The sequence below is a fragment of the Xenopus laevis genome, chromosome 1S (genome assembly GCF_017654675.1).
Source record: "Xenopus laevis strain J_2021 chromosome 1S, Xenopus_laevis_v10.1, whole genome shotgun sequence".
In the NCBI taxonomy this organism is placed as follows: Eukaryota; Metazoa; Chordata; class Amphibia; order Anura; family Pipidae; genus Xenopus; species Xenopus laevis.
In genome coordinates this window covers 145,055,297-145,071,085 of record NC_054372.1, presented here as the reverse complement: position 1 = coordinate 145,071,085, position 15,789 = coordinate 145,055,297, and the positions used below count along the sequence as shown (strand labels likewise).

The following is a 15,789-nucleotide window of genomic DNA, read 5'->3' as shown; positions in this document are numbered from 1 at the left end:
AGGTGCAGAAGAACTTGATAGGCACAGGCGATTACACAGCAATTGAGAGTGAAAAGACATGTACGCATCAAGTCTAATCTTATACCCAAGTAAATAATTTCTGATGAAATACCCCATCTTAAGCTGGCTCTGATTTGTCTCAGAAGGGCAAAAACATTTGTTTTTGTCTTTTTGACTCAAAAAGGACCATAGGTAAAGTAACGCAAATCGAAAAGTCCTGACATTTGCCAAAATATGCAAAATGTGGGAGAGTGGGTAGGATGTTTCTACCTGCTCAGAAGATAAGGAAGTGAACTGCTTTTTCCCTTGACATCACATCCCTCTCTGACTCATCTGACCCATCTCCTGCTTTAATTCATTCCTTCTAATCTAAACACAGCTACATGTGATTCTGCACATCTCTGACGAGACCAGTATAATTTGGCTGCTGGTCATTCGGATCCCTTGTCATGCAGCCCCGGCACTTATAGCTTCAGGGCTTTCCTTACTGATGGTAGGTGCAAGTTGCCAGGATCATGTATGCATGTATCTTTGGAAATAGTTTAAATGCATTCAATTTGCACTTTTGCTTGTGTTCATAAATGAGCACTTAAGTATATTAATATTAGGCCCACATGGGCTCACATAGGCCCACATGGGCTCACATGGGCCCACATAGGCCGACATAGGCCCACAACTCTTACCGTGAAAAAAAAAAAATATAGGCCACAATATTTTTTAGGGTTTAGTTCTCCTTTAATGTGACAGAAAGACATTCCGAGTTCCATCCCTTCAAAGTGTTTACAGTCATCAACTCATTTAATGATGTTTCAGCAATTGCACTGACATATTGTTCATCTAGGGTCAACTAAGATTTGGCCATTTTACCAGACAAGCTTGTTGCATTAGTGAGAAAAGGGTTCCAGAAGTGTGCAGTGCATACTATATTCTATGGAACAGCATGCATTTATTTTGTGGAGCTATTTATTAACACTGCATTGTGATATATTAATTAGTGCTAGTACTATATAAATACCAGAGAATAAAGAAATACCTTAATAATAGAACATTGTTGTGTCATAAAAGTCACAAATGCTGCCTGAAACTAATTGTTTATGTGGCATTTAGAGTCCCAAATATAATCAATTAGCAGAGAGTCTAGAAAGCTTAATAAGGCCAAGTAAACAACTCAATTTTAGTTATAATTCACGAAAACTGATTCTATGTAGGAACAAAGAACTGCTCTACACTCGTAGGCATGCATACAAAGTGGAATGGAAATATCAAAATTTGGAAGGGGGGGCTCAGGTTTGATTCCTTAATAAATCAGTAAAGAACTGGATTCCTGGAGAGTCTTTGGAGTGCCTTGATGTTTACGTGGCTGGCAGTTTTTGCTGATTGCAATGAGCAAAATATCGCTCTCTGCACTTACAGAGCCAAATTTCAGTTCTTAAAGTTACAAGACGCAACTTTTTGCCGCTCATTGTAACATGCCAATTGCTGCGCCCTGAGGCAAGGTTTTCACTATGCCTCATGGCAGGAGCGGCGCTGGTTGGGAAGGCTACATAAACAGTACACCCGTCTGCCATCAAATGATTAAAAGGAAAAAAAAAGTAACTAAGCAAGCAGCTAAGAACGTTGGCTTGTTTTATTTGTACATTTTGTGTTTTGACTATTATTATGTTTTTTAATCTTCTTTTCCTCAGCAATTTCCATAAAATAGGAAAGTCAATGTGTTGCTGCACACCTACCCGGCAATTCCATTTTACTTATCAGGCTTTTTGGATTAACAAAAGCCTTTTCCTGCGTGAAGGCCGGCAGCATCAATTTATAAAGGAAATGTTCTCTAAACTCAAAGCGATGCTTTTGCCAGTGGCTCTGCAATTTATTTTATTGCTGCTAACAACCATTTTACAAACACAACTGCTTAATTATTGCCAACCATCAACAACATTTTAAAGCTCTCAGTAACAGAAAAAAGATCAAATAGTAATTTGAATTGTACCATTGCCAAAAAAGCTAGAATGGTTCAGTGGAAAGCCAACCAAACCAACCAAAAGCCACTGGTAACATGTATATGCTGACAATGTTTTTATATAGCTACAAAGGGACCAGAACAGCTAAGAATAATGTACAGTAAATTATTAACATCTTTGAATGAGAAGCCCTGTACCCATTGACATAAGCTCTCCGGGAAGCTACTTTAGAAAATAGAACTGCTTTTACTTTTGTGAACCCCATTGCTACCTATGGTGGCTCCTGATCTATGACACTTCTACATCCAGGTCCTCTTTCATTTAGTTCCTCCAACTCTTACCCAAGGTTTTAACTCTCATTTTGCTTACACACTCCTTTGCTTGGCAGAACTTTCAAAGTCAATCCCATTTCTCTTATTTTGAAGTGTGTTTCTTAGCAATTGCACAATATCAGCAGCAGAATCTTTAAGAAGGAACATTATTTGAAGACTCGGCATGGAGAGTGCTCTGATCACCTCCCACGCAAAACAAATCCACCATCTTTATAACCACAACAACAAAGACTACTTTTGTGGGAGAATGTCTCAGCCTAATCAAGCAATATGGTATATATCCTTGGAAACAAAAAGCTGTACACATACATTTATGACCTGCAACGAAGATAAAATAGATTTATTTAATTTTAACAAAGGTAAGCATTGGTGTGTTACTCTATCATGCATTTTTTTGTTTCTTTTTAAAGGATACTTGCAGTACCATTATCATAACATATTTTTGGACGCATAGGTTTAAATTGTAAACTTTCACGGGACACTTACTCTCATGCCTAGCTCAATGTTTTCTCCACCATACACTTCCATGCCAGGGTCTAGCAGTCCAATATCTCCAAAGTATGCTCTATCAACAAGAAAAGAGCAGCCGATCATTGCAGGAGTTCTGCAAATTACACACAAAAGAACAAAATCCATTAAATGCCCATTTGATGTTTTTTGGTTGCACATGTGTTAGCTTTGCCATAAAGAAAGAAATCAGGTTATGGTAACATGCCTAGATAACATAATATGATAACAATTGTTCAGCACTGAATTGCTAACAGAGCATAAATACTTAACAAAGTGGAGAAAAGCCAATACATGGAGAACATAGTCTCAATTTTGCAAGAAATTCTAAAATGTTTAACATATAGGGGCAATAAATAATATATAACAAGCCCATAGATGTTTTCAGCGTATCTTTCATTATCTGCAGGCATATATAAATTGCAATTCCTCAACTGGTGAACCATGTCAAGGGCACAGATGGCTGCTTTCTGAGTTATGCTTTCCTGTATAACTGGGTTTACAACATCTTCAACCCAGAAGAGGCAGATGGGTTTTATATTTGACTTCCTAGAAGCTTTATTTTTTTAATATTTTTTATAACACTGTGAATTCTGCAAAAGGCGGCTGATGTAATAAGTGTCTGGCCTCCATGTGGTCCCCTGTCAATTGAACTAATTCATTCTACTTTTCTGTAATAAATCATGTTATTCCACACAGGAGCATGGTATTGGGGTCATTGAAGACTCAAGGTCACTGGTTAACCAATGGAAAATATTGATGGGATAATCAAAAACAAGAGTTATATAAGCACTGCTTAATTAACACATGTGCCTATCCCATTTGGTAAAAGATGTGTGACTTACAAAAAAAGCACATAGAGGTTTATTTTCAGCAGATATGGCCTTGCCAATCACATGACACTTTAATTTGTTTAGGACATTTTCTTATTCGAATGTCATAAATTTTTTTGGGGGGGGTTAATTCTGTAAAGATCACTGGAATGCTAAGGAACTACAGTTGTAAATACCTTTTACATTAACGCATTATACACAATCTTTCAAATGCATGGTATCATCTTTTAGCTGGATATCTGTATAAATCTACTGCAATGTCACCCAACAGAATCATTAAATGAGCAAATGCACTGGAAAAATGATAGATGTCTGTACATACAGAACCACTGATGCAGTTCTCTTTTTAGGCTTTTAAGGATCATGTTGGAAACCAAGTCAAATCTTAGGTTATCTTGAAATTCAAAAAGTCGGTAGATGATATTGAATTACATGGGAGTAATTTCTGATGACGATGAAACCAGGCATGTCCTGAGTAAAACTGCTCAGAGTTTATTTGTGTATTACCAGTCAATAATAGATGCATATTGATTGCAGTATTGACACAAGTTCCAGTTTTTATCTATGACTTTTTGTTTGGTTAGGTTCATAGATTTTCTTGGTCTTCCAAATAGAAACCTTATTCTAGCCATGGATTATCTGTACCACATTGTACTGATTTGTACTCTATATACTGTATATATTATCTTGTTTTATTATCTGTGATGTTCTGTGTATCATATCTGCTGTATAAAAATAAATACATACACAGCAAGCTGCTTAAATGACTTTTAATCCTATAGCTGTATATGACATTTGGTCATAGGGTATTTCAAGAGTCTTTGCATATCCAGGAGCTTAATATAGAGACTTAAGTACACATTATCCTAACTGAAGGACTGAGCAATGTAACATTGAAAAAATAAGTGATGTGGAAACATATTCATATGATTGCTACCCTTCAAGTATTTTTGATTAAAGTAATCATCTGAGCAGCTTATTATACTGATGTTGGGTTTTTAATGCACGTGTGGTAACTCTACATTGCTGTTACATCTAGGTTTCACCTGTTCTAGCCAAGATATAGACTTTTAGGATACAAAAGATAATGTAACTCACCTGATTGGAGCAGACTCATCGCCTTTTTCTAACCAATCTTTAGGAGGAGTGATGTACATGCACCACAACCCCCAGTTATAGCCATGGGCTGCATTTGCATACTGCTGCACTTCAAATGTATTGTATTTGATATTATCGATTGCTGGCAAAATGATCCTGCTGCGATCTTCTTTGATTCTTGTAATCACTGGTTCAGCCCTAAATACAACAGAACTCTTCATTAGCTAAACATGTTATAGGCATTCCACTTTAATACCAAATTTGCAGTGTTGAAAACATTTTTTTGGACTTGAGACCAAATTGGAATATTTTCACAAAACAATGGCAAAATGTTGATGCAAAAAAAAAAACAACGATCATTGACCCCACCATAAAAAATGCCCATTGCCTTCAATGTGTTTTGTGCTGAAAAAGGCACCACAAAATTTTTTTGAGCCAGAAAAAAGACCCTGCAAAGAAAAACCCATTGACCCCAATTTATTTTGCACAAAAAATCCCTATAAAACAACACAAATTGACTTAAATGTGTTTCACAAATCTTCATAGTTTAGCAAATTTGCAATTTTGACAATTTTTTGGAAGACGAACGGGCAGCTTTGATTTTCACTACAAATATACACTGAGCGTCGATAATGGGCCTAAACGTTAGGTAAACTTAACATCAAACTCAGGAATCTTCCTCCATCAGTTAATCTACATTAAGCAACAGCCTGAGATTTATTTGCTCACATGCTCTGGAAAGAAGCATCCAGGAAATATTTGGGTACAGCTCTGATATCTGGTTTATGTATCAGAGGCAGCCTAGAATGAAGTTAAAAACCATAATAAATATCCCTTGTTTGCAATGACCAGATTGCATTGCTGTTAAGGAGAGTGGAAAACCAGATAAGGATTCTGTCCAAGTATTGCCTTTCACTAGACAAACTGTAAACTCTTTTTTCCTTGTGTTATTATCTGCAATGGAAACCATATTTCTGGAACTGCAGGCACATTAAGCTATGCTCTAACGGGTGTAATAAGCTGTCACTTGTAGGATATTCAAAGTAAGTAATTATTTCATTCTCAGCCTGCTCATTCAGGCAGCAGGCAACTTTACATTCCAGAAAGATAGTGAAAGGCTGGTAGAACTTCACTATGTCAGGTAGAAATGTTTTTTTCCCCAATACATTATGCAAAGGGAATGTTAACATTAGTAAGGGTCAGAAGATTATAAGTAATTATTTATTTTTGGAAAATTAAGAGTAAAGACTGGATTGATCTACAATTTAACAGTTACTATAGGGTTATGATCATGATCATGTTGCAGTGAAAAGTCATCTTGAGCAGTCAATGTTTTATATTAGCCATATGGTTGTGCAGCTCCAAATATTCATTATATTATGTGCTTATTTACCAGATTCTCTGAAAGAATGTGACAATCCACAAAGCTAGAATTATATTGTTCTGCTGCCCCTTCTGTATCAATATAATTCCATCCACTGCTACTTTTTGACCATGCTCTCTATGTCCTCATGTAATGATCCCTTGAAACTAAAATTAACCCTCTGTAATTTCTTACAAGACAAGGAAACCTATAGCCAGAGAGTCAATGGCAACCGGAGCTGAGCTACTAATAACTGAAACTAATTACATATTTACCTAAAATTCCCATATGAGAAAATACAAAAGCAAAGGACACATTTATTCAGGAAGTGCACAATATTTCAGGGCTATGTCATTCGTCAGATATAAAAGCAGTACATTTGAAACCAGTGTAATGGAGCATATTACCTTTTATACAGAACAATTTCCCTTCCCTTTGGTGCATCAGTAAAATGGAAAGCGTAAGAGGGTGAATGAAGCATTTCTTGCCACTAGTTGGCAGTACAGATATAGGTTAGAAATATGTTAGTAGTAATTATAGTGTTCAGCCACTAGAGGGCTAAGGTACAGGAACAGTTTTAGACATTTCTATGTGGTTGGAATCTTAGGATCATATAAAGGAAAAAAGCCACAGGGGCAGTTGTGCCTCATGGGAGGAAAATCTACCATAGATACCCAGTGATAGAAGAACTACAGCCAGCACCCAAGTGAGTAAGGAGGCTTAGCTAGTATAAGTTTAGCTTTGTTAAAGCACAATGTAGCAGTTTGAGTGGAAATAGCTTCCATGTGGGTACCCTACCAGTGAGGGTTTAAGTAAGTAGGTCAGCATGGTGTTAGGCCCTGGAATGCTTCAGACAATAGACCATATAGAGTGCTTGGCAAAGCTGGTGACCGGGGCTCAACCCTGTAGAGGGGAATGTGGTAAAAGGTCCCCTTGAGGGACACTGGAAGTTACTGGCAAGGATTCAAGAGAGAACAACAAAGTAGATTTGCATAATTGAAAGAAGTTATATGAATATTTGCTGTCAAACTGTTTCTGTAAATGCATTGATTTGTGAAAGTTGTAAAATTCTGATCTGAAACTGTAAGAAATGTTACCGAACGATGCTTGGCAAATTGCTGAATAGTGCTTGTAAATCTGGCCTGGAGTGGGATTCAAAATAGGCACTGGCATTTCAAGTACAGAGATGCCCAAACAGCCCCCACCAACCCACTAAATAGTCTATGGCAGGGCTGTCCAACTGGCGCCCCCCCCCTTATGTGGCCCTCCACATCATAGTCTGAATGCTGTGTCTTCTTACCATTTGTAAACTTTAAAAGGTATCACTACAGAGATTAATTGGCCCCTGCATAGTTTAAACCTCAACCCAGTAATCCCCCCTGCATTGTTCACACTTATGACACCTCTATTGTTCACCCCCCTAAAGCCCTGTACTGTTCCACCTGAGACCTGGATTGAAACTGCCCACATTGTTTACCTGTTCACACCTTATTCAAAATGCTAATGCCTCACCAGCACTGTGTCACTGTATGTAGTACATATTAGACTGGTCCTGATTCCTGTCTCCTGCTCTGTTCTGCCTTCTATATGCTCCCTGTGTGTGTCATACTTTGCCTGCTCTTTGCACCGTGTTTGCCATACTCTGCCTGACCTATGATCCCTATGGAACACAAGCCTGGTATTTGTTCTGGGGGTTTGTTAACATTTGAAAATAATTTTTAGGGGCCCCTAAGGTGTTTAATTATATGCTGGGGTACTGTATTGTACACAGGGGAGGAGGAGGCATATGGATTTAAGGGTATGTCTTATTTGACTTAACTTTATTCACATATGAGTGGCATCCCTGCCGGTGCCGGGCCAAGGTAGTTTGGCACCCTAGGCAAGAGCTTCAATCAGCGCCCCCCTGTCCTGCATTACCATTTCCCTCCTTACCATGATGGTTTTTAAATAAAGAAAGCAAGAAATGACAGGAGGGCCTTGGGATAAAATAAAAATCTACTTTTGGAAGCTAGAGAACCCAGCCCAAAAAATATTTCCATTATAGACATACAATTGAAAAAAGTTTGACTTCTGGCTCATTTTATTTTCAATGCAGGTTTGTAAGCTAAAATCAATGAATGCTGCTATAGTTACCTTGTGTTTTTTTTCTGCAGGTTTTGGAATGTACCTTTCAAACACAAAGGGTCAGAAATTGTCCATAAAAGAAGTTCCTAAGACAAACTAGTTATACGTCACATCTAGGCAAACAGATGGAAGGACATATGGAGAAATCTTCAGGGTTGCTAACAGCTACCTAATGCTACTCTCAGTTAATTGATGTTACACAAGTATTTTATTTCAGTTGAAAGGAGAAACTAAGCAAGTTTCAAGGGCAGTTTGTTCTGGAATAACATAATTTTTTGTTAGGTTAAGGATACATTGCTGTTCTAACAGCTATATAATTCCAAGCTTTACCTGGTACAAAAGCACCCTATTTAATAAAAATGCAAACAAAATAATAAGTATCTTTCCTCCTTAAGGGCTTTCATATCAGAATGCAAGGAATATTATTTAATAAGTAAAAGGAAGTTGGCCATATATATGCTAATGGTCTAGCAAGTCTAGAAAGTATTCGGCAGAAACATAGAAGTAACTTATTTAAACACAATTTCATATATTCAATATATATATATCAATATGCTGTGTATAAAAAAAAAAACATGCTGAATACAAATATATAAACATTCCAAAGAAGAGGATGTAGGGCAATGACACATGGGGAGATTTGCGCCCTCGTAAAAGATTTGCTAGTAATGTAAATTACTTACAGTGATTACAATGTTATCAAAGGGACAGTTGTCTTGAGGGAGATCTGTTACCCCACCAATTTTTACTGTGGGCGACAAATATCCCCGTTTGTCATTGCCCTAAGCTAAACTGGAGATAAATTATATGCTATGTCAGCATTTTCTAATATTCACAAATATTTAAATGAGTCAACAAATGAAAGTGTCATTTGTTCTTATTTCACAATTGTATGAAAAAGCCTGTTGTCAACCCTTAATTACTAAGGAAGATTTTCAATCAACCCACACTTGCAGAAAGGGTTAAAATATACAAAAATATATATCACACTGCCCTCCCTTCCAGTCAAGAGAACAGGTTGTGTGGACTGGGCTCTTATGGATGAAAAGAACATAAGCTATAGTTTACAGGCACTAACAAAAAAAAGCACACTACGGGGGTTAGTTATTAAAATCCGAGTATTTTCCGACCAAATCCACACTGGTTTTTTCCCCTTATTTATCAATACATTTTCCCGAAAATATCCTGTGCAGGAAAAAATTAGAATCATACAAATCTTTCAGATTTTCTGGGCAAAAACTCTGTTTTTTTGGTATTTTTGCCCAAAAACCACAAAATCTTTAGATTATTGCACGAAACCCAGCGCAGATCAGGATATCTTTGGGACTTCTTCCATTGAATTATACTGGTATACAACTTCTGCAGGTCTGAGATGACAAATTTTCGGATTTGGACTTTTTTGCATACTTTTTTTTCACAAAAAATTCATATTTTATAGTAAAAAGAAAACTCAGATTTTTCGGGTTTTTGGCATTCAGACTTTAATAAATAACCCCCTATGTGTCTTTGCATAGGGACTGTGCAGGTATGTTTTACAAAACATGCATATATGTGTTTGTGTATTTGTTTTGGGTGAAGATATTATAATAGTGCTCATTTACAAAGACATTGGGTACAAATGCATTTTTTTTGCACTTTGCACCCCATCTAGCACTTAATATATGGTCTCTGATATCATATCATCATATCTCTCAACACTTAAAAAAAGGAAAGAGGGAAAAAAGATCTGGCTTGTGTAGCGAAAATTTTGGCCACACCCATTTCATGACCACACCCCGTAATGACCATGTCCACTTTACAACATTTGGCAGGTTATGGAAAGTTTAAACACATTTCTGGGAGTTTTAGGGCCATGTTATAAATGTTAGTTAGTCAGTTTTGCTACTGGAGGTGAAATTGGCCTTTAAGTTGGGAGTCACAGTTCTCCTTAGAGACCTGTTTATCTTAAATTGTTACAGATGTATCTATGTGCAGGTGTTCTGCCAAAAACCTTGTATGTAATTACGTTTCAGAAATGTATCTTTTTATGGCGTCCATGCAGAAGAGCAAAGGGAAACTCAGGATAAAAATTCAGGACTGAGGGCTGAGCTGTCAAAATCAGGACTGTCCCCCAGAAAATGGGACATTTGAAAGGTATGTAATACGTCGATTATATCTCAGTACCAGTTACATTTAAATATACATCCACTATAATAATTTGCATTACTATAAAAAAAATTCCTGCCTAAGGCAGTTGGGAAGGACGGGGCTTGCCTACATCCCCTGTAGCTGTGATGTGCATCTAATAACAGAATTTTTATCCTGATTTTTATGTTACAGTGCAGTCATTCCCCTGGGCAGAAGTCCTTTCTAAATAGGCACAAAATGGCTCGCTCTAAGGTAAATGAACCCTTCTGTTACTGTGCGCAGCTGCTGGTTGGGTCAAAGTTCTTGTAGCTATCAGCCAGTATGGGTCTAAATAAAGAATAGAGGTTGATTTGGGTTGAACGGCACTTGGTGACTTTGTTTGTGCCCAACAAAAAAATTATTTCGCTATTTATTTGTTCCATCCATTTATCATATCCACAAAGATTGTTTATGACAATTTTCTTGCTCCTTTTCTTTTTTTTATTAGAGATTTTATTAGCCTATGAACATCAGTAATCTTTAAATGTATGCTATTTTTTCCAATAGTAAACAAGGCAGAAGTAAATAAAAAAACATGTCAGCTGTAGAAATATCCAGACAGGCTGAACATAAGATATGTTATTTTGTTGCAGCTTCATATTCATGTGGATTATGCCTCCTATACCATGCAACTGAAATGTCAGAGTGACCTTAATTTAATATTTATGGTGTAGCATATGCTGCAGATGCTGATATTGCTGGTTCTTACCAGCCAGTATTGAATTCCACATGTGCATCAAAAAAGCCGACGATTGGTGCACTGGCTGCCTTCCATCCTTGAATCCGAGCTCGAATGAGTCCTTCCCGTCTCGTATTACGCACAATTTTCACCAGCCCTGGGTATCTCTTATTCACATATTGATCCAAGTTATATTTCAGTTCCACTATTTATAAGAGAGGGAAGAAATCACAGTTTAAGAAGCTTCACAACAAATGATAAACATGTTTTTCTCAAAGCACAGGCTCAATTTGCAGTTTAATGCTCACACAAAAGCAAATGTTTTTTTTCAAACATACAAAAATTGAACTGATTTTGTAAATCACTGCCTCCATGTTTAGCAATATCTTTGTAGTAAATGTAACCAGCACAGCAAAATAGATGGATGCTTATCAATGCAAGTAATCAGTAACAGGGCCTATTTCAGGGTAATTGTAGCATCTCAATTACTTTAAGCATTGCTGGTACAAGAAATAAACAGAATTTCTGGCCAACTGGAATAGGCTGCTGATTATTAGCAATTCTGCACAAGAATCTATAGCAAATCAGGATAAAATAGTACAATATTTTTTTTTATAAAACAGAATAGCTTACGCAGGGAAACACTGATGAAATTTTGTACTTAAGAGGCGTTCGGTTTAAAAGGGATAATGTAGAAACCCTAGTAAAGCTGTTGTTCACCTTTAAATTAACTTTCATTATGATGTAGAGAGTGATATTCTGAAACCATTGCAATTGGTATATGTATAGCATGATGCATGTGAATACTTTGTTTTAAGAAGGCTTTCACTTGCTCTTGTAAGGGATCTGTTTTAGTCCGTCTAACCATAATTATGAAAATATACAAGTCACAAAATTTCTTGTCCATTTCTTTGTCAGGACTAGGGATGTAGCGAACGTCGGAAAAAAAGTTCGCGAACATATTCGCGAACTTGCGCAAAAATGCGAGCGGTTCGCGAACGGTTCGCGAACCCCATAGACTTCAATGGGAAGGCGAACTTTAACATCTAGAAAAGACATTTCTGGCCAGAAAAATGATTTTAAAGTTGTTTAAAGGGTGCAACGACCTGGACAGTGGCATGCCAGAGGGGGATCAAGGGCAAAAATGTATCTGAAAAATCTGCCTGTGTGTGCTTGGAAGAGATAGTGTAGGGGGAGAGCTGTTAGTGATTTCAGGGACAGATGATAGTAAGTTTGCTGGCTAGTAATCTGCTTGATACTGCTCTGTATTGGAGGGACAGAAGTCTGCAGGGATTTGAGGGACATTTTAGCTTAGGTAGCTTTGCTGGCTAGTAATCTACTGTTCTCTTTAAACAACTGCCATACGTTGACCTTGTAGGCATTGTTTGCCCAGTTTTTTTGGACGCAGCCACTGAAGCACAGTTGCCAGAAAAAATATGCCATATAAATGCTGAAAATAGTCATTTTTCGCCATACGTTGACCTTGTAGACATTGTTTGCCCAGTTTTTTTGGACGCAGCCACTGAAGCACAGTTGCCAGAAAAAATATGCCATATAAATGCTGAAAATAGTAATTTTTCGCCATACGTTGACCTTGTAGACATTGTTTGCCCAGTTTTTTTGGTTGCAGCCACTGAAGCACAGTTGCCAGAAAAAATATGCCACATAAATGCTGAAAATAGTCATTTTTTGCCATATACGTTGAGTCAACGTATGGCAAAAAATGACTATTTTCAGCATTTATATGGCATATTTTTTCTGGCCTCTGTGCTTCAGTGGCTGTGGCCAAAAAACTGGGCAAACAATGCCTACAAGGTCAACGTCGTTGACCTTGTAGGCATTGTTTGCCCAGTTTTTTTGGCCACAGCCACTGAAGCACAGAGGCCAGAAAAAATATGCCATATAAATGCTGAAAATAGTCATTTTTTTGGTCGCAGCCACTGAAGCACAGTTGCCAGAAAAATTATGCCATATAAATGCTGAAAATATAAATTTTTTTGGTTGCAGCCACTGAAGCACAGAGGCCAGAAAAATTATGCCATATAAATGCAGAAAATATGCATTTTTTTGGTCGCAGCCACTGAAGCACAGTTGCCAGAAAAATTATGCCATATAAATGCTGAAAATAGTAATTTTTTGGTTGTAGCCACTGAAGCACAGAGGCCAGAAAAATTATGCCATATAAATGCAGAAAATATGCATTTTTTTGGTCGCAGCCACTGAAGCACAGTTGACAGAAAAATTATGCCATATAAATGCTGAAAATATAAATTTTTTTGGTTGCAGCCACTGAAGCACAGAGGCCAGAAAAATTATGCCATATAAATGCAGAAAATATGCATTTTTTTGGTCGCAGCCACTGAAGCACAGTTGACAGAAAAATTATGCCATATAAATGCTGAAAATATACATTTTTTTGGTTGCAGCCACTGAAGCACAGAGGCCAGAAAAATTATGCCATATAAATGCAGAAAATATGCATTTTTTTGGTCGCAGCCACTGAAGCACAGTTGCCAGAAAAATTATGCCATATAAATGCTGAAAATAGTAATTTTTTTGGTTGCAGCCACTGAAGCACAGAGGCCAGAAAAATTATGCCATATAAATGCAGAAAATATGCATTTTTTTGGTCGCAGCCACTGAAGCACAGTTGACAGAAAAATTATGCCATATAAATGCTGAAAATATAAATTTTTTTGGTTGCAGCCACTGAAGCACAGAGGCCAGAAAAATTATGTCATATAAATGCAGAAAATAGGCATTTTTTTGGTCGCAGCCACTGAAGCACAGAGGCCAGAAAAAATTAAACCAGTAGGGTTTGCACCCTAGTTTGTAACGGTGGCGGAGGGAGGAGGAGGACGCTAAAGGACAGCTGTGTGTGGAGTCATGAGGCTTGAAGAGAAGGACAGCTGCATAGAAGTCAGAACAAGTCTTCCGGCTTGCAGTAACCCTCCGAGATCCACCCCTCATTCATTTTAATAAAGGTCAGGTAATCGACACTTTTGTGACCTAGGCGAGTTCTCTTCTCAGTTACAATCCCTCCTGCTGCACTGAAGGTCCTTTCTGAGAGCACACTTGAGGCTGGGCAAGACAAGAGGTTCATGGCAAATTGTGACAGCTCTGGCCACAGATCAAGCCTGCGCACCCAGTAGTCCAGGGGTTCATCGCTCCTCAGAGTGTCGATATCTGCAGTTAATGCCAGGTAGTCCGCTACCTGCCGGTCGAGGCGTTCTTTGAGGGTGGATCCAGAAGGGTTGTGGCGCTGCCTTGGACAGAAAAACATTTGCATGTCTGACGTTACAGACTGGCCAAAGGGCTTTGTCCTTGCAGGTGTGCTCGTGGCAGGATTACTGGCACCTCTGCCCCTGGAATGTTGATGAGTTCCTGAAGTGACATCACCCTTAAAAGCATTGTACAACATGTTTTGCAGGCTGGTTTGTAAATGCCGCATCTTTTCGGACTTGTGGTATGTTGGTAACATTTCTGACACTTTATGCTTGTACCGAGGGTCTAGTAGCGTTGCGACCCAGTACAGGTCCTTCTCCTTAAGCCTCTTGATACGGGGGTCCTTCAACAGGCATGACAGCATGAAAGACCCCATTCTCACAAGGTTGGATGCAGAGCTATCCATCTCCGCTTCCTCATTATCAAGGACTGCATCATCCACGGTCTCCTCCCCCCAGCCACGTACAAGACCAGGGGTCCCCAAAAGGTCACCACTAGCCCCCTGGGAAGCCTGCTCCTGTTGGTCCTCCTCCTCCTCCTCCACAAAGCCACCTTCCTCCTCTGACTCCACTTCTGGCACCTCTCCCTGCGTTGCAGCAGGTGCCTGGGTTCGTTCTGGTGATTCCGACCAGAAATCGTGCGCTTCCAGCTCCTCGTCACGCTGGTCTACAGCCTCATCTGTCACTCGTCGCACGGCACACTCCAGGAAGAAAGCGAAGGGTATTAGGTCGCTGATGGTGCCTTCGGTGCGACTGACCATATTTGTCACCTCTTCAAAAGGTCGCATGAGCCTGCAGGCATCGCGCATAAGCACCCAGTAACGGGGGAAAAAAATCCCCAGCTGTGCAGATCCAGTCCTACCACCCAGTTCAAAAAGGTACTCGTTGACGGCCCTTTGTTGTTGCAGCAGACGTTCCAACATAAGGAGCGTTGAATTCCAGCGAGTCTGGCTGTCAGAAATCAAACGCCTGACTGGCATGTTGTAGCGCTGCTGAATGTCAGCAAGGCGTGCCATGGCTGTGTAGGAACGTCTGAAATGGGCCGACACCTTTCTGGACTGGGTGAGAACGTCCTGGAATCCTGGGTACTTGGAGACAAAACGTTGGACTATTAAATTTAACACATGTGCCATGCAGGGCACATGTGTTAAATTGCCTAGTCTCAACGCTGCCAACAGATTGCTTCCATTGTCACACACCACTTTTCCGATCTGCAGTTGGTGTGGGGTCAGCCACCGATCGGCCTGTGACTGCAGAGATGACAGGAGTACAGATCCGGTATGGTTTTTGCTTTCCAGGCACGTCATCCCCAAGACAGCGTGACAACGGCGTACCTGGCACGTCGAATAGCCTAGGGGGAGCTGGGGGTGCACAGGTGTGGAGGAGGAGAAGGAGGACCCAGCAGCAGAGTAAGAAGAAGAAGAAGACGAGGTAGAGAGCGATGGAGGAGTAGAGGTGGTGGCAGAACCGCGTGCAATCCGTGGCGGTGACACCAACTCCACTGTTGT

The 15,789-nt window shown here is 39.2% G+C and overlaps 1 protein-coding gene across 1 annotated transcript in view; it reads right to left on the bottom strand.

The window, feature by feature from the left end:
• The window catches only part of galnt9.S (polypeptide N-acetylgalactosaminyltransferase 9 S homeolog), a 133,404-nt gene that overhangs the window by 48,762 nt on the left and 68,853 nt on the right, over positions 1–15,789 (bottom strand). Inside the window, exons 4-6 of the mRNA XM_018241973.2 lie at positions 11,088–11,262; positions 4,726–4,923; positions 2,774–2,891 (exon numbers count right to left, since the gene is read on the bottom strand). Coding sequence (XP_018097462.1) covers positions 2,774–2,891; positions 4,726–4,923; positions 11,088–11,262 — 491 coding nt within the window. The remainder of the gene's footprint in view (positions 1–2,773; positions 2,892–4,725; positions 4,924–11,087; positions 11,263–15,789) is intronic.